Raw genomic sequence first — 23,387 nt, forward strand, 5'->3', positions numbered from 1 at the left:
GTTCAAAGCTGAGTCCAGGAGTACCCCCAAAATGTGAACCTGTGTCTTCAAGGGGAGTGTAACCCCATCTAATGCAGGCTGGATCCCTATTCCCTGATCTGCCTTCCATCTGACCAGGAGCACCTCTTTCTTATCTGCATTGTTTCAGTTGGTTTGCCCTCATCCAGTCCATTACTCATGCCTGTACCAGTACAGCCTCCTTGGATTGAGGTGGAAAAGAGTAGTAGAGTTGAGTGTCATCCGCATATTGATGAGGTCTCACCCCAAAACTCTGAATGACCTCTCCCATGTTAAACAGAGTAGGGGATAACACAGGACCCTGGGGGACCTCAGGAGATCAGGAGTTCCCCAGCACCACCTTCTAGGTTTGCCCCTCCTGGAAGGAACAGAACCCACTTCACCCGCTCACCCACTGTAAATCCAAGTCCCATCCCAGAGAGGCGGCCATGAAGAATACCATGGTTAATAGTATCAAAAGCCACTGAGAGGTCCAGCAGAACTAACAGGGATACACTCCCCCTGTCCAAGTTCCTGCGTAGGTCATCCACCAAGGCAACCAAGGCTGTCTCTGTTCCATAGCCAGGTCTGAAACCTGACTGAAATGGATCAAATGGATCAAAAAACCCTGGAGTTGCGAAGCCACCACACATTCCAAAACCATCTCCAAAAAATGGTAGGTGGCACTCTGGCTGAAGATAATTCATTATAGCAGGATTGAGGGATTGCTTTTTAAACAAAGGCTTCACAACTGCCTCCTTTAAGCAAGATGGAACTCTGCCTTGTGGTAGGGAGGTAATGACTACCTCCTTTACTCCTTTAAAAGAAGCAGTGACTATCTCCTTTAATAAAGCAAGATGGACAAGGGTCTAAGACACATGTGGTGACTTTCACCTCTCCAGGGATCCTGTCCACATAATCAGGCTACACAAATTGAAAAGTATCCATTAACAAGGTTACATCCACAGGCACTGTATCAACTACAGCATATCAACCACAGCATTCAAATAGGAGCAGATCTGAGCAACTATATCTGCAAAGTGCTGTGCAAATTCTTCACAGTGGGCTGCCGAGTGATCTTCATTTTCTACTTCAGGGTGTCCATACAAAAGACCCCAACCACTTGGAACAGTTCTACTGGACGGCTCTCTGCAGATGCAATGTTGGCAGCAAGAAATAATTTCTTTGCTGCCCGCAGTGCCATGGAGAAGGCTTTCAGATAGGCTGTAGCCTGTGCTTAGTCAGATTCACTTCAAGTCTTCCAGCAACATTGCTGTAGTTTCCAACTTACTCGCTTCATCACCACCATCTCCTTGGAGAACCAGGGGTGTGGTTTGGCTCTACTCCAGAAGAGGGGGACACTCAGAAGCAATTGTGTCCACTCCTCTGGCCATGGATTTCATGACCAAGCAGAGAATTGAGGCCTTGTCTCCAGGGTCTTGATCCAACATCAAACCACTACACTGTATATTCTCATACACTCAAGTAATTAATTTTCTTGAGGAATGTTAAGCAGATGAGTATTGGGATTTGCTAGCATACCCACATGACATTTATACATGACAGACAAACATTACAAAAGGTAGGAACATACCTGTTACTTCTGAATGCGCCAGCTTCTATTGACCCATTGAGCATTACTTGGACTGTACCACAAGCTGCTTCAGCAAACTAAAACAAGCAATATTATAATCCTTAGCTACGTATAAAATAATGAAAATGTGTCTGAGGCATTAAAACATATACTGATTATGTAAAAGTCAAATGCAATGAATATTTACTTGAGGTGTCCCAAGGTGTAAAAGTATACAAGTATAGAATTAGGAAGACATGTCCATAAGATGTTAATTTAAAGACACATAGCGAAAATCTACTCTTCCCCCCCCCCCTTTTTTTCTAAAACAATCCCAGTAAACCCAGTTTAAGTCATGACCAGGAAGTGTCCCCACACTATTCCCAATCCAGATCAGAAATCCCATTGCTGAAATTTATGGACAAAAAAATAATCTGTTTAACCACACTGATAAGGTTTTTCTTTTAACAATAAAAATTACATATGTGAGATGGGTCCTGTCCAGATTGATAACACAATGTAGGCAAAGGGTTCAAACCATCATATCCCACCCCAGACTAGGGTCTCTGTTCAAATTTTCTTGAATCCACCTATAGGCTGCCTTAATTATATGAATCCATATATCATTTTTACTCTGTCAAAATCTAATTATTTGTCTCAGATATAGTAGAATTATGGAATCAATAGGATTGACATAAATGTTGACATATCCTTCAGCAACGGATCTAATTGATCTGTTCTAGCTGACATCTAATTGATCTGTTCTAGCTGACACTATGCACTGGATTTAGGACTTTATTTTTAAAGATCTGCCTGGGAAGAAGAAAGAGTGTCAAGACTCAAAAAGAAAAGGCTGTTTCTTAATATATGAATTATGCTGCCATTCGAGGCATAGGATTTTTTAAATTAATCTTTGACACTATCAAACATTGTTACATGATAACTTACTGAATCTGTCTGTCTGTCTTAATACTGACCAGGGTTCTACAGAACATACCATCTTGGAAGCCATTTTCCAATATACTGAACTGGGGTTACTTTCACACTCAGTCCATTTGGGGCAAGAGTTGTAGTTGACTCCTAAAATAAATATATTTTAAACAGAAAATGAATGTCTGGTGCTCTGTGGGAGAGGAAGCAGGAATAATTAAGATTTAATGTAAGATCATTTTCATATATATAATGAGTCTTTTTGTTTACAGACAAGCAAGACAAGGCCCCAAACATTATGACTTTCACTAATATAAGAAAATGCTTTGCATTTTGATTGTATATGTGATATAAAACTCTTATAATTTTAGTGATTTCTTCATCCTAAAGTTCTTATTTATTTATTTACTTACTTACTTACTTAATAATTTACACTTATAATCCACCCACCCCTGGCTTTCACCCATAATGGGTTCTTTCAGTCTTAGTTGCCTGCTGCCAATCCACTATGGAAACCTTCCTATTGCAAATTCCTATGTTTAAGAATGTAATGAAAATATTTGCCCTCCTCTACATCATAATAAAAATTGTGTCTCTCTTTCTTGTACAGAACAGGATACTCTTCTTACCTGGACTGGTAGGATTTCCACACCATGAAATGCCATCCGCTATGTATCCCAGCAGAGTGTCTTCCAAAGTGACGAAATCCTGATTAGCTTTTGTGTACCGATGCACAAGGTCATTTGTCTTGCTCCAGAATAGTGACTACACATAAAAAGACAGTAAGTAATTCATATTTCTGATATATGTCTTCCTATTTATATATTCCTAGCAATTGCATATATATTATATTTGGCTCAATGTTTGTTGCAGTTTTCACCTGTATTATTTTAAATGCACGAATAAAGACTTAATTAGACAGTAGAGATTTCAATTGCTGGATGATAGCATTCTGCTGTTTGATACAAAGGATAAGATCTACTTCCCCCAATTCTATGTACTGTATAGAACCCAACTGAACAAGCAGCTGAATCTTATTTCAGCCTTGGCAACAGGATAGCATCTTCCATTGGACTTGAGGGCAGACAGGTAGCTAAAGGAATGTAGTGTGGGTTACATTGCACAGTGCTTCTTAAGATATCGGATGTGGGGGACCAGCAGGTTTTTCCCCAATGTGACAAGGATTGGCACCATATATGTGCCCATTGACTACAACTGTTTCATTCTTTCCTGGAAGCTCACCATGGAACATGAGCAAATGGCTTGCAGACAGGCACTGTTCCATGGACTACTCCTTTGAGCAGCAAAGGGGATAAAGATCTGTTCTCCATCACTTTGCCACTGCTGATGTAGCACCTTTCTGGGCATCTGTTTAGTGATGCCCCTGGAGAAGTACACTATAATGAATCTGCACTTACCTATATTAAAAGTTAGAAAACATTATTTGGTTACGTTATATACATCTGACAGAAATTTTAAAAAATTAATCCTGGCTAGGGCTGGAGAAGAGATACAAAGGCCTGTTACAGACTGCCAAAATAAAGCTGCTTCGGGTCTCTTTGGAGGTATGCTATTTAAATGATGCATGGGTCCTAAGAGTCCGGAGGTTGCGCCAAAGCCACACTCCATTCCTAAGCACCGGATTGCAGCTTTTGGAGCAGCTTCCGGATTTTTAGGATGCACGCATCATTTAAATAGCATACCTCCAAAGAGACCCGAAGCAGCTTTATTTTGGCAGTCTGTAACAGGCCAAAGTTAAAATAGCTGGATGAAAATGTGTGTTATGACAGTTAAACCATCAATCACTGTTGCCTACTGTGATGGATTCCCTCTTCCAAGGTGTTCTCATGGATGCCAGTACTGGATTCCTATCACCTTACATTGCCTCTTAAACTTTTAAGCCATTCTTTGGGTTTCATATTTGAACACAAGTGAATGCACATTATGTTTGGTTCAGGGTTGTAACTACATAACTGATTTCAAATTCTTAACTGAATCACTGTCAGGCAGAGGTGTCAAAACAAACCACAAAGATCTTTTGAGTAAAGATTTATTGAGTAACAAAGGTTCACACAAGCTGAAACTACATTCATTTCAATGTACTAAGTTATTTGAAAATCAGTATAACAATTTCTCTGAATACTAGATACGTCTCCGTCCAATCAAGTCACCCAGGTTCTCAGTTAATGAGAATCTACCATCTTATATCTTATGCCATCCTATCTCCTGTTTCTATTTCGCCCTATCTCAAATATATATCTCAGTTCTCAAACTATCTCAGAATTCCCCCGTCTTATTCATATATCTCTCATATATATATATATATATATTAAATATATCTTATTCGTTCCTATCTGTCCCCTCTCCCTATCTTGCCTTATCTCTAGCTCAATCCTATTCTTATCTGACAATTCACTTTTTCTGTTCTTTCTGCCATCATTCCGACTTTACCAGAGCCTTCTAGGAGTTGGAATTGGCTGGATCTTACTCAGGCTTGGCAGCATTTTAACCTGATTTTCTTCACATCTACTATTACCAAATAGATGATATGGATCATATGAAGTTTCCATTACTTTTTTTTAGGAACAATGGCAACCTGAAATGTACAGTCCATGATTGGTGTGTTTTGTGGACATTCCATTTAGATGCAGTGATCCATTATTAGGCACTATGTGTGCAGGTGTGGAGTTCCCCTAAAAACTGAATGGAGGATTCTCACTGAAGGGAATATGAAAATATATACAGAACTGGAAGGGGGGGAGTTACAGAGTTTTGAATGGACAATAGAGAAGACGGATGATGTAGATCTATTTCATTATACACAATTGTAACACATTGGCCTTTTACAGACTGCCAAAATAAAGCTGCTTCGGGTCTCTTTGGAGGTATGCTATTTAAATGATGCATGGGTCCTAAGAGTCCGGAGGTCGCGCCAAAGCCACATTCTATTCCTAAGCACTGGAGTGCAACTTTGGTGCAGCTTCCGGATTCTTAGGATGCATGCATCATTTAAACAGCATACCTCCAAAGAGACCCGAAGCAGCTTTATTTTGGCAGTCTGTAACAGGCCATTGATACCACTTTAAATGCTATGGCTTCAGACCACCAAATGCTTTGTTGTTGTTCAGCAAACTCTAGTGCCTTATTGAACTACAAATCCGAGGATTCCATGAGAGGCAGCCATGGCAATTAAAGTGGTTGTCAAAGTGCTATAATTGTGTCACGTGAAAGAGACCAAAGAGAGACCACTCAAGAAGAACCTCATAGATGGCCAAAAAAAACCTGATGATGATCTAGAGCAGTGGTTTGCAGTCTGTGGTCTTCTCAGTGTTTTGGACTTCAGCTCACATAAACACCAGCTAGTTTGGGGATTTTGGGAGCTGAAGTCCAAATTTGAAGGACAGAAGATTAAGGAACTACTGGTCTAGAAGAAGAAGGAGATGAGGCAGGATCTAACTGTTGAAGGAGGAATGAATAACCATCCCTGGAACTGAAATCACTTGATGCAAGAACAAGCCCTGAAGGTGAGGAGAACGTTGTGTCACTCATCAACAGCAATGAAAAAAATACTGTTCTCAGCCACACACAGTCGCACCCCACAGGAGTTCAAGGGTTATTGAAAATTTTATGAAGAAAACACAGTGAACATTTGGAATTGCAGTAGCAAACCTTATCTGGGGAATCAAGCAGCAGCACCCCACAAAAACCACCCATAGATTTACCTTGTTACATGGGACAGAATGTCTTGCCAAGTCCATCAGAGGCTGATAATCTTCCTCAGTCATGCTGCATGGGTTCTTGTACATAAATGCATTTTCCAATAGTTCCCAAATTTTGAGGCAGTCTTTATCTCTGCAGAGAAACAAAAAGCAGAGATTTAGAAAATGTCTGCCCTTCAATGCACTGTTATATCTAAATGATATGAGCTGGCACTTGGATATGATGAAAACATCTGTGCTTAGGCTTTATGTATGTTTAAGAACTTGCTTTCCCCTCTTGTACAAAGACTCTGTGACACTATACTGCTGTTAAAGAGGATTACTTGCTGTAGTAGTTTGTGAGCATGCATGTTTGCATACACATAAACAGATAATATATAAGAAAGCAGCCTTAAATCAAGTTATCTCCCTTTGAAAAGTACCAATAACACTAACATTCAAGTATCATGTTGAAAATTTCTCTTTGTCTTGTTTGATATCACTGGACACACCTAGTGGGACTGAGAAACCTGCAATGTGATGCAAACTTGAACGTATTAAACATTGGGCTGTCTTCTTACGTTTGCCCTCAGACACATGTGTAAACCACACTCAGTACAAAGGTTCATGTTGACATTAGTACATGGCAGCTTTAAGTCATACGATGAAACATGTCCTACACATTAGAATTAGATCTTATGGAAAACATGAAATATTGATAGGTTACCCCAATATGGCAGTCTTTTATTTTTTATCTCTGACTGGATCTTTCTTGAAATAGGTGATTTTTGTCTGGATAGTGGCACACAGTGATAGACAAAATGAATGAATCTGTCCACCCCACAGGCAAGTAATATTACAACTAATTTTACTCTTAATCTCAAACCACACATGACTATGTCTGATCCATTTGTCCAAAAACAGACAGTGCAAATCACATATGAAACAGTGGGGATGGTTTTTAAAAAGGAAAATGGACATGCAGAGGTTCAGCTCCTAAAGTGATTAGGGCTTGAGGTAAGGAACTATAGGAAGGTATGCAGAAGATGGATGGAGGGTTCAATTTCCTTCACCTATTCCTCAAAAATTTTCATCTTTTGCCTTGAATAAATGAAAATAAAATGCAGGCTATGCTATGTAGTCAGACAGTGGTGTGTATAATGATAGATGAATCTCTAGATGTTGGTTTCACTTGGTTTCTAATTTCTCCAGCCTTAAGTTTTTTGAATTTTTAAAGGAAGCACAAATGAGCATTCATAAATACTTTGTGTGCACATGTCCTACTATATCTTATATACTAGACGATTGATTCTCACAACACATATTATTATATGGAAGTGACATGAATGTGCATGCTTTAGCATGTACACATTCACATCACTGCCATTTAATAATATGGGTTCTGATCCTATCCGGAAGGAGGGCAAGATAATTACTCCTGTAGATCCAAATGACTCACTCTATGAGTTCCAGCAATGAATTATTTTTCAATGTCTCATAGAATCATAGAATCATAGAATCGTAGAGTTGGAAGAGACCACTAGGGCCATCCAGTCCAACCCCCTGCCCTGCAGGAAATCCAAATCAAACCATCCCTGACAGATGGCCATCCAGCCTCTGTTTAAAGACCTCCAAGGAAGGAGACTCTATCACCCTCCGAGGGAGTGCATTCCACTGTCGAACAGCCCTTACTGTCAGGAAGTTCTTCCTAATGTTGAGGTGGAATCTCTTTTCCTGTAGCTTGCATCCATTGTTCTGGGTCCTGTTCTCTGGAGCAGCAGAAAACAAGCTTGCTCCCTCTTCAACATGACATCCTTTCAAATATTTAAACAGGGCTATCATATCGCCTCTTAACCTTCTTTTCTCCAGGCTAAACATCCCCAGCTCCCTAAGTCGTTCCTCATAGGGCATGGTTTCCAGACCCTTCACCATTTTTGTTGCCCTCCTTTGGACACGCTCCAGTTTCTCAATGTCCTTTCTGAATTGTGGTGCCCAGTATTGTTCTGCAGTACTAAAAATCTGCAGATTTCCAAACCCGCTTAGAGCTTGAATTATTTTCTCTGTATCAAAACTTAGTGTAAAATGAAATACTGCCACCATGTGGGGAAAAAAGAAACCCAAAAGGTGTTTCTCAAAAACCTAAGTTAAAACTGAACTTCTGGGTGTTACATGGATAACAGAAGAATGTCAACAACAAATGTTATTGATTAGACAGCTGACCATATCAATAGAAGACAAAGTACAAATTACATAATACAAACAAACAAACAACTTCATTTATATACCGCTTCATACTGAACTAACAGTGTCTAAGCGGTTTACAACTGTAAGCTAACACAAAATCTAAATGTTAGAATGTCCAAATACATGCAAGGATAAAAAACTGATCATGCCTAAAATCTCATATAAAATTAACACAAAGGTTAAAACAAATACAAGTAAAAATTAAGTAAAAACAAATTATGTAAAACAAACTACAGTCTACAACAATGTAAAGCAGTGGGGAGGAGGGAAGAGATAGTTGGAAATGTTTAAATGAACTCATCCCTGTGGCATGGAACCCCGTTTTGCATGATAAACTGATCTCTCAGTCGAGCAACTTTTACAATAGATTTTGCTACACAGCGCACTAGATGTAAATTCTCACCGGAAAGGAAATAGAACAATTTGACAGTATTATTATTATTATTAACCTTTATTTATAAAGCGCTGTAAATTTACACAGCGCTGTACATACAATCTTTTTAATTGGACGGTTCCCTGCCCTCAGACTTACAATCTAAAAAGGATCCCAATAGGTCAATCTAACCAAAAATGGTTGTAAAAGGTGGGCTCTCTCGTTATCATAAAAGCAACAATCAAACAGGATGTGAGCAATGAAGAGAAGAATGTGTTATATCATTTTCAGTTTGAAAACCATGGTTTGTGATAGCTTGGAGAAACCTATGAAAAGATCTCCTTCACTGCACTACTTAGGGAACTAGGGTATGAATTTATTGTCTCAGATCTATTTAGATCCCTTTCTGGTGAAGTTGCTTGATCCAGCTGGCCTTCAGCCTCTTCTGTGATGAATGGCTCATGGCTGCTCATTCAGTTAAGTCTTCTTACTTGTGTTCATTGTTGCACAGATAATCATATTTAACCACTCCTTCTGTTATGTGTCATACTTTTTCTCCCAGTGTCCTGACAGACAGTTCATATTATCACACTAAAGAGTGCAAGTTCATGGATCCAGTTACTTTGTTTATTAGTCATCTCTTAGGCTGGTGTGCACTGCAGAAATAATGCAGTTTGACACTACTTTAACTGCCATGGCTCAATGCTATGGATTTGTAGTTTTGTGAGCTATTTAGCCTGCTCTGTCAGTGGTCTGGCACCACAACAAACTAAAAATCCCAGAATTCCATAGCACTGAGCCACAGCAATTAAAGTGCTATCAAACTGCATTATTTCTGCAGTGCAGATTCCGCCTAAGAGATGGCAATTCAGTTTCAGAATTGCACACAGAGAGGAAAAACCTGGCTGAGACATATTGCAGAATGTGCCACCTGGGCATGTGCATTCCCCAGTTTCTACTGCTTTTTGCTTTTGAAGACTAAGAGGTGATTTAAAATTTCTGTTTTTAATTTTAAAGAAATTGTGGTTTGGAGTTGCACCTAAATAACGGTTCACACAGATCACCATTTGCCAATAAGGTGGGATAGCAGTCCAGGATCTGAATGATGTTCTGATGAGAGAATGCTACTATGTCTATGAAAACCCAGATAAACTGTGGGTAACTATCTTGGCTAGCAGAGTTGGGTTCCTCTGAGATGCTCTCATTATTGTGTATTATTGATACAAACCCTGAGTATGCTATCACATTTAGTATCCTGCTCAGTCACTGTGTTGTAGCAATCCATCCTGGATATGAAGCACTTTTGAACATGAGTCAACAGTGCAATGCAATTTTAGGCTGCACCAATAAAAGTAAAGTGCCTAGATCAAGGGAAGTAATAGTGCCACTCTATTCTGATTTGGTGAGACCTCACCTGGAATATTGTGCCCAGTTCTGGGCACCACAATTCAAAAAGGACATTGAGAAACTGGAGCGTGTCCAAAGGAGGGTGACTAAAATGGTGACCATGCCCTATGAGGAATGACTTAGGGAGTTGGGGATGTTTAGCCTGGAGAAGAGAAGGTTAAGAGGTGATATGATAGCCCTGTTTAATACCATATTGAGGAGGGAGCAAGCTTGTTTTCTACTGCTCCAGAGACTAGAACATGGAACAATGGATGCAAACTGCAGGAAAAGAGATTCCAGCTCAACATTAGGAGGAACTTCTTGATGGTAAGGGCTATTAGACAGTGGAATAAACTTCCTCGGAGTGTAGTGGAGTCTCCCTCCTCGGAGGTCTTTAAACAGAGGCTGGATGGCCATCTGTCAATGGGGATGCTTTGAGAGTAACTGCATGGCAGGGGTTTGGACTGGATGGCCCTTGCCATCCAATTTAAATCCAACTTAAAGTCATGTCATACTAAATATACTTGGATTTCCTGAGTGGCAAACACTATTTTCTGCTACAAAACCGCATGCAGCAAATTTTGTTTAACATTGTGGTAGCATTCAAAAAGATAGCCATGTTAGATGTGAAAGTTTTTGTTAGAAATTTCTTCTTCTGAGATAGTTTCAAAGGTGCTACCAGGTTCCTTTATGTTTATTTATTTGACACTGTACTATTCGTACAACAGATAAATAAAAAAGAGATAAAAGATAAAAACAAATGTAATAAAAAATGTAATAGCATACTAGGGAAAAATAGAAATCCTGCCCTGGTGAATGGGGAAGATAGAGGAAGTATGGAAAATAAAGAAATATACAGAATTATTCAAAAATTTAATAATAAAGAAACTGTAAAAAGACCAACAATCACAATGAAATAAAATAGAAGCTAAGACTATGGGAAAATAAATAATAACAGCAATAATGAAAAATTAGTAAAGATAGCAAAGGAAAGCAAGAAGGAATGGAAAGTACTGCCTTTCCTTATTCTCCACTCCTTGTTTTTTGGTTTGGTTGCCTCAAATGTGCGGCTTCCAAACAGTTGCTCAGCATAGAAAATGTTGCTCATTCTCTCAGAAGCTGTCTGTCTCAACTTAAAAAACCCCAAGCTGCAGAGGTAGGACAGCTGTTTTATTCTGAGGGGACAAAAACATATTTGCAGTCTAAGAGAAACAGGAACATTTGTCAACAAAGATAAGCTGTAATTTGCACTGTGAATGGAAAATAAATGGTTATTTTAAACAGTTTGGAAATATTTCCAAGCTTTTGTTTTTTCCCCTTTTTATAAATGCACTGGAAGTTTGGATGTTCTTTGAATTCAGAAAAAGGGTATTCTTTCAAGCTTTCTAACTTGTTTCTAAAACTTCTTGCCAATTTCAGTGGCTTTGGAAAGGTGGCTTTTCAAAGGCTCTTTGTAAGCTTTGTTTGCCTTTAGTTTACAACCGCATACAAAGCCCCAGACACAAATTCATCTGTTTCATACCCAGAATGCTTCTAACGCAACTAAATTCAAAGAGCTGGCAAATTTACTTGCAAAGATTTATTTTAAAATGAACTATTGACACAGAAATGTGACATGTGAGGTAATGACAATGACATCGGAAGTAAATGATTCCTGAGAGAGCACACAAAGTTAAATCCAGAATACTTCAGAACATGCTCCATACTGTATGCAAATTCATGTAATTACTGCTAACCAAAATGGGATTCTGAATAATAACAATTTCAAAGGGTCCTGCAATTTGAAACTTTGTCCCACTATAACAGTGGTTCCCAACCTTTCTAATGCCGCGACCCTTTATTACAGTTCCTTATGTTGTGGTGACCCCCAACCGTGAAATTATTTTCATTGCTACTTCATAACTGTAATTAAATAGATGTTTTCCAATGGTCTTAGGCGACCCCCATGAAAGGGTCATTCAACCCCCAAAGGGGTCCCGACCCACAGGTTGGGAACCACTGCACTATAACCTTGAATGACTGTCAGAGGCAAATTCTTTGGTGATCCTGTGCAAGATCCACTATGCTGCACCAGAAGGAATGAATAATAATAATTATTATTATTTATGAAAGATTGCAGAGATGGGAACTCTTACTAGAATGGTAGTCAGCTTGCATTATTTGTTTTGGACATGTTGGCTGGCCAACAAAGTCTTCTGCAGATTTTGGATTTTGTTTTATTTTGCCATTACTTCTGTGCAGCTTGCTGCCGTAAATAGATGCTGTGACTCCCTTGCCTTTTGTAAAAAAATACATTCCCAGTGAGATGCTTTTCAATTACAAATAAACCACTGATCAATTCTCTCACCATGAAGCAGAGTGGACTTTGGGGTCATTCAGACATTGTTGTTTTTTTAGCATGACCATGTGAATAATCTCACTCATGCATTCCAGGTTTGTTATTCACATTATGGAACTGCACTGATGCGCATCTCTGCGAGTTCGGTTGCTCACACGTGCAAGTATTCAAATAAAGATGGAGTCAACAATGTGAATGTATTCGGAACACGTTCAAGGCATGCAGAGCTTTATCCTGGGTCTATTCGGGTCTATTCATGTTGGTTATTCACATTACCAATGATACAGATCTTTTAAAAAAACTTTGGGAAAACCCAATATCAATAATCCTGGATTAAGTGGGATTTTTACCGCAGTCCTCCAAATTTAATTGGGTGCATTCAGAATGTGTGTGAACAATGGAAATTCAGCCCGATTTCATCCTGGATAATTTTAAAATGTCAAAATGCTCACTGAAGAAAAACAAATAGGAACACACCCACATAAGGAGACCAAATTCCTAACTATCAGTCCTTTGTAAATCAGAGGTTTGCTTTTTAAATGTGAGATTTTAATGGACAGTACTTGCCCTGTACCTTATCACAGTACATCACCTAAATAAAAGCCTATATCTGACTTCATTGGAACTTAGGCTTCCTGGTGAGGGTGTTACTGTTCATGGCACCACAATTGTGCCTCGTTCACTTAAGTTTTTGGCAAGTTCTAGACCAGTCCTTAAGTTATTTGATGTGAGACAGTGGCAATTTTGCCTGATGTATATCAATGGCACAGGGACGTAGCCAAGGGGGGGTCCTTGGGGTCCGGACCCCCCCCTTCCATTAGAAAAATGAATGGTGCATGCTGCTGCACCGCCGCACCCAAGTCCCATTATAATGGTGGCACTTAGTCTGGAACCCCCCCTTCCTAAAATCCTGGCTACGTCCCTGAATGGCGGGAGGAGAGGGAATCAAGCCATTTCCCCCCCTCCAAATAAGAATTCTCTCCCCCCCCCCAATTCATTTTTCTTTAGTCCCCAAATTTGTAGCAATGCAGAGAGTGAGATGAGAAATTGTTCCCACCCAAAACTCTTATATTTGCTGTCATTAGAATCCCTTAACTTTGCCTGCCCTTTCTTTGGATTTACAATACAGTAATTGTTGTTTAGACTCTGTTTTGTTTTTCATATTTATATATTGTTCATTTGTATCAGGATTCAAATGGAGACCAAGAAGAGCAATGTGTAACATGTTTCACTGCAATATCTTAGTGCTCAGAGAGGTATCATTCTTCTGTATTTCCTCCATCTCCCCTTTAAAAATGGGTGTGGGTATTCAAATTGAAAGTCAGAATGGACACTTTGTACTAAGATTGTATTGCCCATACTCAATGTATTATTTACCACATTTTTATAAAAATCATAACCTTCTGCATAATTTTGATTTTACATCCTTCTATACATATTGAAAGTAACAACTCATCAGAGCAGCCTGGAAGAGATGTCAAAATCAGTAGATCAATTTTTCAGTAGTCTCACAACAAACAGCCTATGTATCAATGATTTATTATTCCCAGCGTTACACAAGAAGTGTCTAGAGTCAACAGAAAGTCCTCTTTATCATCTTTCCAGCAATCAAGATGGTATTTCACTAAACCTTGCTATTTCAAAAGCTACATGATTCTATGAGATTGTTACAGTCCATTCAAACATAGCATTTTGCATGATGTTATCTTCTTCATGCCATCCCTTTGCTGTCAAGTGGACTTCAATTTATGGCAACCATATGAATAAGAGACCTCCAAGAGTCTTTGTCATCAACAGTTTGCTCAGGTTTTCCAAACTCAGAGCCAAAATTAATCTATCTGTAATGTGGTCTTCCTGTTTTCCTACTGCCTTCCGTTGTCTCAAATATTAGTCTTTCTCAAAGAGTCCATTCTTAGTTGGGTCATTTGTCTTTTGGGTACTCCATAGTATTCTTAAGTGAGCTAGCAAGGTGTAGTGGTTTGAACCAGATTACAATTCTGGAGATCAGAGTTCAAATCCTGGCTCAGCCATGGAAACCCACTGGGTGACCTTGGGCAAGTCACACTCTCTCAGCCTCAGAGTTCGGCAATGGCAAGCCCTCTGGTAGCATTACTGAATTTAAGCACAAACAATAATGGGAACAATGGCATATTCATTTAGCTCTGGAAGTGAATGACTCAACAGGATTTTTCTCCACTTCTAGGTCAATTGTAGGGTCTAGAAATACTTCAGATTAAATTATGAAATGTCATATAAAGACAAACAAGACGGAGGAGGACAAAAGGAAGCTTGGGCAAGAGTTTTATGACTTCAAATATGTTTAATTTTTGCACTAAAATCAGAAACTAGAACAAAGGAGTCTTTTTCCCTTTACAAACCCTGCTTTTGAATCATTCAGGAGTAGGAGGTATTGACCTTCCCTTTAAAATCAAGTATAGTAAAGCAAAACAGAAAAAGGACTGAGACAGATGCCTAGGGCTTTGTGGTGTTTCTTCTGATCACTTGCTGATGACTGCAAGTACCAATACTACGCCTCAAGAGAAAATAAATGAAGGTTAAAATTTGGAGGTATTGAGTAAGTTAATAATTTAAAAATAGAACAAATGCACGCCTCATTACACGGATGTGTTGAAAACTCAGGCTTTCAAGATCTTCAGAGAGAATAGTACTTTTGTGTTCTTGTGTACATAAGTAAACTGGGAAGTTTTCCTGCTGGATTTAAGAAGTCTCAATAGGTAGGGGAAATTTATTAATTATTTCTATTAAATATGTAATGAAATTATTTGCGCGCATTCAATTCTTCAAAAAAAAAACCACTTCCCCTTGTTTGAATTCTTCCTGTAATTCTTAGAGCAATCTTTAAAGTAGGTGAATATTAAGAGTATCTCCATACTGCAGTTCCAGGCAGTGAACAGATGCCTTGGCTGAGGACACCTAACCCTAACCCTAGTGATACAGAGGAATAAATCCTTCTTATGCCAGTAACCTAAAGAAGCAAAGGTTGGCATAGTTATAAAGATCTTGCCCACTCCTGTGCAGCCACATCACACCTCCCTCTTCCCTGCCTTCAGTTTTTGCCTGACTGACAATGTTCTTATTATAGAGACAAGATTTAAACTGGGGACTTCTTGAGTCATAGTTTACTCATTTAAGAACCTTGCTACACAAGTTCTTTTTATAGATTGTTCAGCTTTATGATCTGTAAAAAGCCTCATTGTCACATCATTGATTTTTGTTCCAGAGAGACAACACACCTCCCAAGCCATCTTGTCATGCCCACAAACAATACCAGACCAATCTCTGGTCTCCCGACCTCTGTGTGTGACATTCCTACAATGGTCTACCTCCTCTGTATATGAAGTGACCTCCTCCCCAGAAGCTTGAAGTAATGTGAAATGCTTGGCCACCTGATTATACAGTGAGCTCGCGCCATACATAGGTTTCTTATAGGCGGCTTTCAGCACACACTGAAGTTGCATGAGAAATGGATGCGTGCCCTGCACGCGCACATTGCCGTACAGCAAGCATGAGCCCCATTATATTCAATGGGGCTCTCGAATGGCGCGCACGTAGCACAACAAGCATAAGCTCCATTGGATATAATGGGGCTCAAGCCTAAACGTTTTTTGCTTTACACCGTGTGTGTGTGTCCGGAACTGATCCCCTGCATAAAGTAAGGGCCCACTGTATTTCAAATGGCCTAAAGTACACATTAAAAACCAGCATGCAATTCCCCTGAGTCAACGAGAGTATCATACCCCTTTCTCTCTGTCATCCTGCATGATACATGCAATTAACCTCTCAGTACAGCAATAACATTTGGTTTCTTGGCCCATTATTTGTGTGTGGTGTTGAATTACAGGCGTCACAACAAGTCAAGAACAAATAAGCACCCTTGTGACCAGGATTTAGAGAAGTACAGTTTGCTTTGGGGAAGGCTTTTTGTGTGTTTCATTTCTGCGGACCATCGCTTTCCCCTGCCTTTCAGTTTCCCAAGGTAACTTTCTGGGTCTAGGTGCAGAGATTTGGAGACTATCTAATTGGAATGCTGGTGAAAGGCTAGACTGCTTTTGGTGTGAGCAGTAATATACTTATTTATTTATTTATTTATTTATGGGATTTATTTATCCCAAAATGGGATTCAAGGTGGCTTACGATAATTTAAAAAGGTAAAACTAAAATATTAATTGCCGAAGTTAAAATATAATTAAATAATACTAATATTAAAACACAAGTTACAAACAGCCTTGTTAAATCCAATTTAAAAATAAAAACCATTAAACCATTAAAACAGCAAACCACACTACATAAGTAAAATTCACCCAGCAAGCACTTGCCTAAACAAAAATATCTTCAGCTGTTGGTGAAAGGAAAGCAGCAAGGGGGCCGACATGATCTTCCACGGAAATGAGTTACACAGTCTGGGACGAGACATGGAGAAGGGTGTTGCAGGAGTCTTCACTATGAACGGTATTTATGTTCAGCTCCTTATCCTTAGTACTCAACCCACTTTGGCTCCAAAAAAATGAGTTGATGGACCAACATTAATTCCACATTTTTTGCATGACTATTCTTCCTGATGGGAGATGAACGGAGGAAGAAATTGACATCTTCCTACCCCGCAATGCACCCTTTCTAGCTTGATTTTGAGAATCAGTTGCAGTATCTAATCCCATATCTGATTTTATCTTTCATTCATGGAAAGAGTTTGCACCACAATAACATCATCCGGTTGTAAGAAATGCAAGTATGGTGAAGAAAATCTTTTAAGACACAATGGGAGAAAGATTTGGTATTCATGATTAAACAAGGCAAATCCCTATGTTCTACTTACAGTCTATCACATGCTCACACAGTAATTACTAACACTTGGAATGCCACTATGGAACAAATTACATTTTAATGTATGTATGTATGTATGTATGTATGTATATCCTCCTAGACCAAAACAAAGGAAAAATAAGTTAGCTTCTTTAAAACCACACTTGTATCACTTGTACTGAATCACTTGTACCCCACACTGCTGCCAAATTTCTTGTCATGTTGCTGGCAAAATATTCAATAACTCCTTTCAAAATAAGGCACATAAGGAGTTTGTACCTTGTTTTAAAACAGAATCACACTCCTGGGTGCCTCCTCCTGGCACTATGATTTTTCTTTCAAATTAGGCATGCATTTCCCAAATATTTCTGAGTATTTTTCTTTATCATGCAGCAACATTTGGTAGAATGGCAGCAGCCAGGTGTGGTCCTCGGTGGGTTTCCAGTATAATTATCTGCAGAAACCTTACAGATGTACTAATGAGTAAATCTGCAAGTTTTGCAACACGTGGGGCATCTGCCATGGTAGGAAAAAAGGTAGGTCTTATCACGCTTTTGAAAAGTGACTCCAAATTTCCTGAGGGTTTCCTTGCATCAATGCATTATCAATCACTGTGATGGTAAACACTTTAGGTATGATAACATGCTTGCAAATGGTCAGTTCCATTCTGCATGAGTAGGAAGATGCATCATCAGGGAAATAATTTAATCAAAAAGCTGGACTGGGAATACAAGCCTACTGATACCTCTTTTCTACCATGCTATGCGAAGTTGTTATCAGATAGCAATGGCTTCAATAGATTGGTGAAACTATCACAGACTATCGGTGCTTTTTTTAAAATGAAAGACAAACCTTTTTACTACCTTCAGTGGAGGGAGCATGAAGAATGAAGAGAGTTTCCAATGGAGTCACTGATGTAATCAGTACCAGGAAACTCTCAATTTGGCACTCAGAGAGAAAGATAAGATTAATTCTGATCATAACACAATTTTCTGCTTCCAGAAGCCATTTAACATTAACTGTCAAAGCTTCTCTATCCAATTATTCCATCAAGAGACTTGAAACTTGCCCCATCTCAAGAATAAGTATGTCATTGGACTGAGTGTGAAAAATCAAATATTTGAATATTAGAGGCAAATGTTGCACGATTTTATGGTAGATTGGAAGTTTTAGGGAGGATGAGATCCTCCTTTGAGTTCTGTAAACCTGTTTATCATTTGTGTGGTCATTGATGGCTGTCAGATTGCCCAAATAGTAGCTACAGAAATCATCTGCTCATGGCTACAGAAGCATCTTATGTGGAAAGTAAACTAGTGAAACTTCAGGAGAATCAAATTCAAAAGATGATGCAGCAGTAGGATTTTGAGAACAAGTGTCAGGAATAAAGTATCTCCTACTAAATAGGGTATCATTTATTTCAGTTTTTGGCACAACATGTGATTCTAAATCTTTGGACTCCTTAAAGTACAGTATTTTGTAAAGCCTAAACCTTGTAATGGTTTACAAAATAAAGACCACAGAGAAGTAACAGAAATTTGATCTAGACAACAAGGAAATTGAAATAATTTACTATTTCCTTATTATTATTATTATTATTATTAACCTTTATTTATGAAGCGCTGTAAATTTACACAGCGCTGTACATGCAATCTTTTTAGTTAGACGGTTCCCTGCCCTCAGGCTTACAATCTAAAAAGACATGACACAGAAGGAGAAGGGAGTGGTGGAGGGAAAGGGTAAGAGGTCCAGCAGTTCCTCTCAACCTCCGAGGTCTGGACCAAGGCAGATGGACTGGAGGGAGGGCAAGGCTTCATAATGGATGGTTAATCATTATCCAGAGAAAATACATAATCACAAGTAGGATAATACATATACAGTACATAGGAATACAGGAAATGGATCGATAAACAGCCAACAACAGAACATCAGATAGTAAGCGACAATTATGCGATGCCTGGGAAAGCTTCTCTGAATAGGATGGTTTTCAGCTCCGTTTTGAAGCTGGTTAAAGAAGTGATGGCTCTTGCTTGTGGAGGAAGAAGGTTCCAGGAGTGAGGGGCAGCAAGTGAAAAGGGGCGAATCCGGGATGGGGCAGAGGAAATCCTGGGCTGAGACAGGAACCCTTGACTACCAGAACGGAGGGCCCTGGTGGGAAGGTGAAGAGAAAGAAGGTCTGATAAGTAAGGAGGGGCCAGTCCATGGAGGGCTTTGAATGTCGACAGCAGGAGCTTATACTGAATGCGGAAAGGGAGAGGGAGCCAGTGAAGGGATGCCAACACAGGAGAAATGTGGTCAGAGCGGTGGGTGGAAGTGATAATGCGTGCAGCTGAATGCTGGACAGAGATTAAAGGACGGAGGTGAGAAAGAGGAAGCCCAGCCAGGAGGACATTACAGTAATCAAGTCGTGAGATCACTAGGGCATGGACCAGGATCTTGGCAGTAGAGGCGGAGAGATATGGTCGGATTTTGGCAATATTGTACAAAAAGAATCTACAAGCCTTGGCTGTGGTCTGGATCTGAGGGATACACGACAGAGAAGAGTCAAAGATAAAGCCAAGACTGCGGGCTTGCTGGACTGGTTGAATGGAAATGTTGTCCACAGAGACAGAAAAGGAGTGTTGAAGGTTGGGCTTAGGAGGGACTAGGACTGGGATGGGCAGCTATGAAAGAACTAGACATGAACTTGAAGTGCAAAGATATGACACTGAACACCAAAGTTAGGATCGTCCAAACCATCGTATTTCCCATCACCATGTATGGATGTGAAAGCTGAACAATGAAGAAAACCAACAGAATGAAAATTAATTCATCTGAGATGTGGTGCTGGACATAAATGCTAAGGATACATGGGTGGCCAAAAAGACAAACAAATGGCTCTTAGAACAGATCAAATCTTAACTCTCCCTGGAAGGTAAGATGACTGAGGCTGATATTCTCAACACATCATGAGAAGGCAAGACTCACTAGAAAAGAAAATACTAGAAATGGTGAAAGGTAGTAGAAAGAGAGGTAGACTACACACCAGATTGACAGACTCAGTCAAGGAGGCCACAGCCCTGAGCCTGCAGGACCTGAGGACAGGGAGGCTTGGAGGTGTCTCATTCATGGGTTTGCTACAAGTTGAAGTCAACTTGAAGGCATCTGACAAGAAACCTTGTAATATGTTTAATATGCACAAACAAACTAGGCCCCACATATTGTCGTCAGATTTAGAAGTTCTAAAATCCCTGCCTCTGAACAATTAGCTAATTTTCATGTACCAGAGGCAGAGAGCAAATAGAAGAGATGGCTGTGTGCTATCTTTGCATGTTGACTTATTGTAACCACATGAATTTCATATGGTTTTCTTAGGCAAAGAATACTTGGAGGTGGTTTTGCCAGTTCCTTCTTCTGAAATATGATCTACACCACCTGGCATTGGTTGGCAGTCTCCCATCCAAGTATTAGCCAGGGCTGACCCTGCTTAACTTCCACAATGAGATGGGACCTGGTGCTCATGGGGTATTTGATTGACTACAGAATACAGTCAAGATGGCTAGATAGAGGCTAAATAGATCCATGCAAGATACTGAATTCCAGTTCTATAGGAAAAAGAAAAAATATTACTATATTAATGGCTGAAAATCCATGAATCTGCCCCCCTCCATATTGGTGAGCTTCCTGAAGTCTGAAAAAATCCAACTGCTTCAAAACTGAGGGTTAGCAAGTGTCCAGTGTGCATGGGGAAAAAAGTAGATAGGGCCCAAACAGTGAGGCCAAAATAAAGCTGCTTCTGGTCACTTTGGAGGTATGCTGTTTAAAAGATGCATGCGTCCTAAGAGGTCGGAAGCCATGCCAAAGCCATGCTCCAGTCCTAAGGACTGCAGCGTAGCTTTGGCACAGCTTCTGGCCTCTTAAGATGTGTGTATCATTTAAACAGCATACCTCCAAAGTCACCCAAACCAGCTTTATTTTGGCCTCTCTGTTCAGCCCATAGTTTCCCAAAACCACTTTTCTAGATGTGAAAGATTATGCATGTGCCAAATCCAAAGTGGCTGCAACATTAATCCTGAGAAAGAGTACAGATGGTAAGGTGGGTGCATGTTTTTCTAGGCAAGACTTTACAGAGCAAATGTCAAACATTTCTTGCTTGACTTGTCTACTGCATATCCAGCTATCCCTCAGAGGCATGTTTAGCATTACAAGTGATAAGGTTCTACGAATACTTTTGCAATACACTGATTAAGACTAAGTACCTATAAATGTTCATGTTGTCAATTTTTTACATCATGCCTACAAGCAAGACTTATCAGTCTTCCATATCAATTGCCTAACCTAGCCAGAATCAGCCACATTTTAAAACATTTATTTGGGATTTTCAACACTTTTCTCCTAGATCCAATGTAAGGGTCTAAAGCTACCATCCGAAATTTCTACTCATGACTTTATTTCTAAGTATACAAACATGACGTTGTGGTTCAAGAAACTGCAATCCTATGAGGACTTAATTGAGAATGGGACAAACTGCACTCACTAGGACTTACTTTTGAGTAAATATGCATAGGAATATGCTGTCAGTTCTAAACCAAAGAAGATAAAATTCCCAATTAAAAATCATGACTCAGTAGATGACCCTGAGCAAGCCACAGTCCACAGGATCATACTGCTCCCCTACATGCAAAGAGGAGAAAACAATGACAGTACTGTTGTAAGGACAACTAAGCTGTTACACATCAAACATTTGAACCCTCTGTTACAGGTACTTAGTATTACAGTATTTAAAAATTGCATCCCTTTCCCATTTGGTCTCCATCACCAACACCGACAATACTGTAGTCTATCCTTCCTTTCATCTACAATCCCTGCTTCCACTTCTTAACACTGCGTTTTGCTTGGTTATTCTTGTGACTCAACAGGGGTACAGCAAGCTAAGAATTTGCCATTTAGACTTTTCTGATCACTGATTGCAGGGGAAACCTAAATTTCTTTCTGTCGCACCAATAAATATGACATAGCAGCTCTTCTCAGGGGGAATAAGTTGGCCACCCTACTTGCTGGAGGTATTGCAGTAATGTAGCCAGATGGCAACCTACATTTTCACAAATGACTTGAAAAGCAAGACCGACGGAAGGAAGGATATTGGCTTAATATTTTTCTCTCTGGATACATCTGCACTGCAGAAATAATCCGTTTTGGCACCACACCAGTTCAAGTGGTGTCAAACTGAATTATTTCTGCAGGGCAGATGCACTCTGTCTCTCTCTATTACCACTGAAAGATAGCTGCATCTCACTTCAAGTCCCCCTACACTTCCCTCCCAGCCTCTCCTGTGCTTCTTCTCTTCCTTTGGGACTTCATAGCACTCACCTGAGCTCAGAGTTCATGGTGGCAAGATAGTTGTAGCATCTTCCCAGGATGATCTCCCTCAGATGTTTAGTGGTCCCCTTGCCTTTCCACTCCAGCAGTGTTTCTGAGCTGGGGACCTCTTTCCTTCCTGGGATGAGCACCACAAGCAAGACAATCACAACCAGCATAAATAAAGGGACCATGATCCCAGCCAGGATCAACTTGTGCCTTAGGGTCCTGGAGGAGCTGTGTGGGAAAGGCATCTCAGTGGAAGTTTCTGAAAAGCAGGAACAGCTGCTGCTTCCCTTGCCTTCCTCCCTGGCAGAAAAGCCAAAGCCTAAGGTCACAGTGTTCTCTTTCCTCCTCCCTCTCCTTTTCTTTCTTTCACCCAGGCAAGTGAAATCAAACTAGCAGAGAGGCCCAAGTAGCATTTCTATTGGCTCCAGGCACACACACACACACAAAAGGCTTCCTCAAAGCAGGACAGGATGACACTCATTCAAAAATCCCACTGGAAGACAATGGCCTTTGCAGATTTATGGGGTGCTGCCATGACCAGTTATTCCTGTTTTTTTCAGACTAAACTGCCTTTTTGGTGTTCAAGGCAGTCTTTGCAATCAGCTTCACAGGGAGGTATTCACATCCCACCCTTGCAAAAAATGCAGCTGGATCATTTTGTAAAGTAAAACTGAAAAGCTGTTT

The 23,387-nt window shown here is 39.9% G+C and overlaps 1 protein-coding gene across 1 annotated transcript in view; it reads right to left on the reverse strand.

Moving 5' to 3' along the window:
• The window catches only part of CD38 (CD38 molecule), a 29,128-nt gene extending 6,138 nt beyond the window's left edge, over positions 1-22,990 (reverse strand). Inside the window, exons 1-5 of the mRNA XM_042470592.1 lie at positions 22,707-22,990; positions 6,223-6,352; positions 3,130-3,265; positions 2,568-2,650; positions 1,592-1,668 (exon numbers count right to left, since the gene is read on the reverse strand). Of these exons, the coding sequence (XP_042326526.1) occupies positions 1,592-1,668; positions 2,568-2,650; positions 3,130-3,265; positions 6,223-6,352; positions 22,707-22,948 (668 nt within the window). The 5' untranslated portion in view covers positions 22,949-22,990. The remainder of the gene's footprint in view (positions 1-1,591; positions 1,669-2,567; positions 2,651-3,129; positions 3,266-6,222; positions 6,353-22,706) is intronic.
• Positions 22,991-23,387: the final 397 nt, after the last annotated feature.

This window comes from Sceloporus undulatus, chromosome 5 (genome assembly GCF_019175285.1).
Source record: "Sceloporus undulatus isolate JIND9_A2432 ecotype Alabama chromosome 5, SceUnd_v1.1, whole genome shotgun sequence".
In the NCBI taxonomy this organism is placed as follows: Eukaryota; Metazoa; Chordata; class Lepidosauria; order Squamata; family Phrynosomatidae; genus Sceloporus; species Sceloporus undulatus.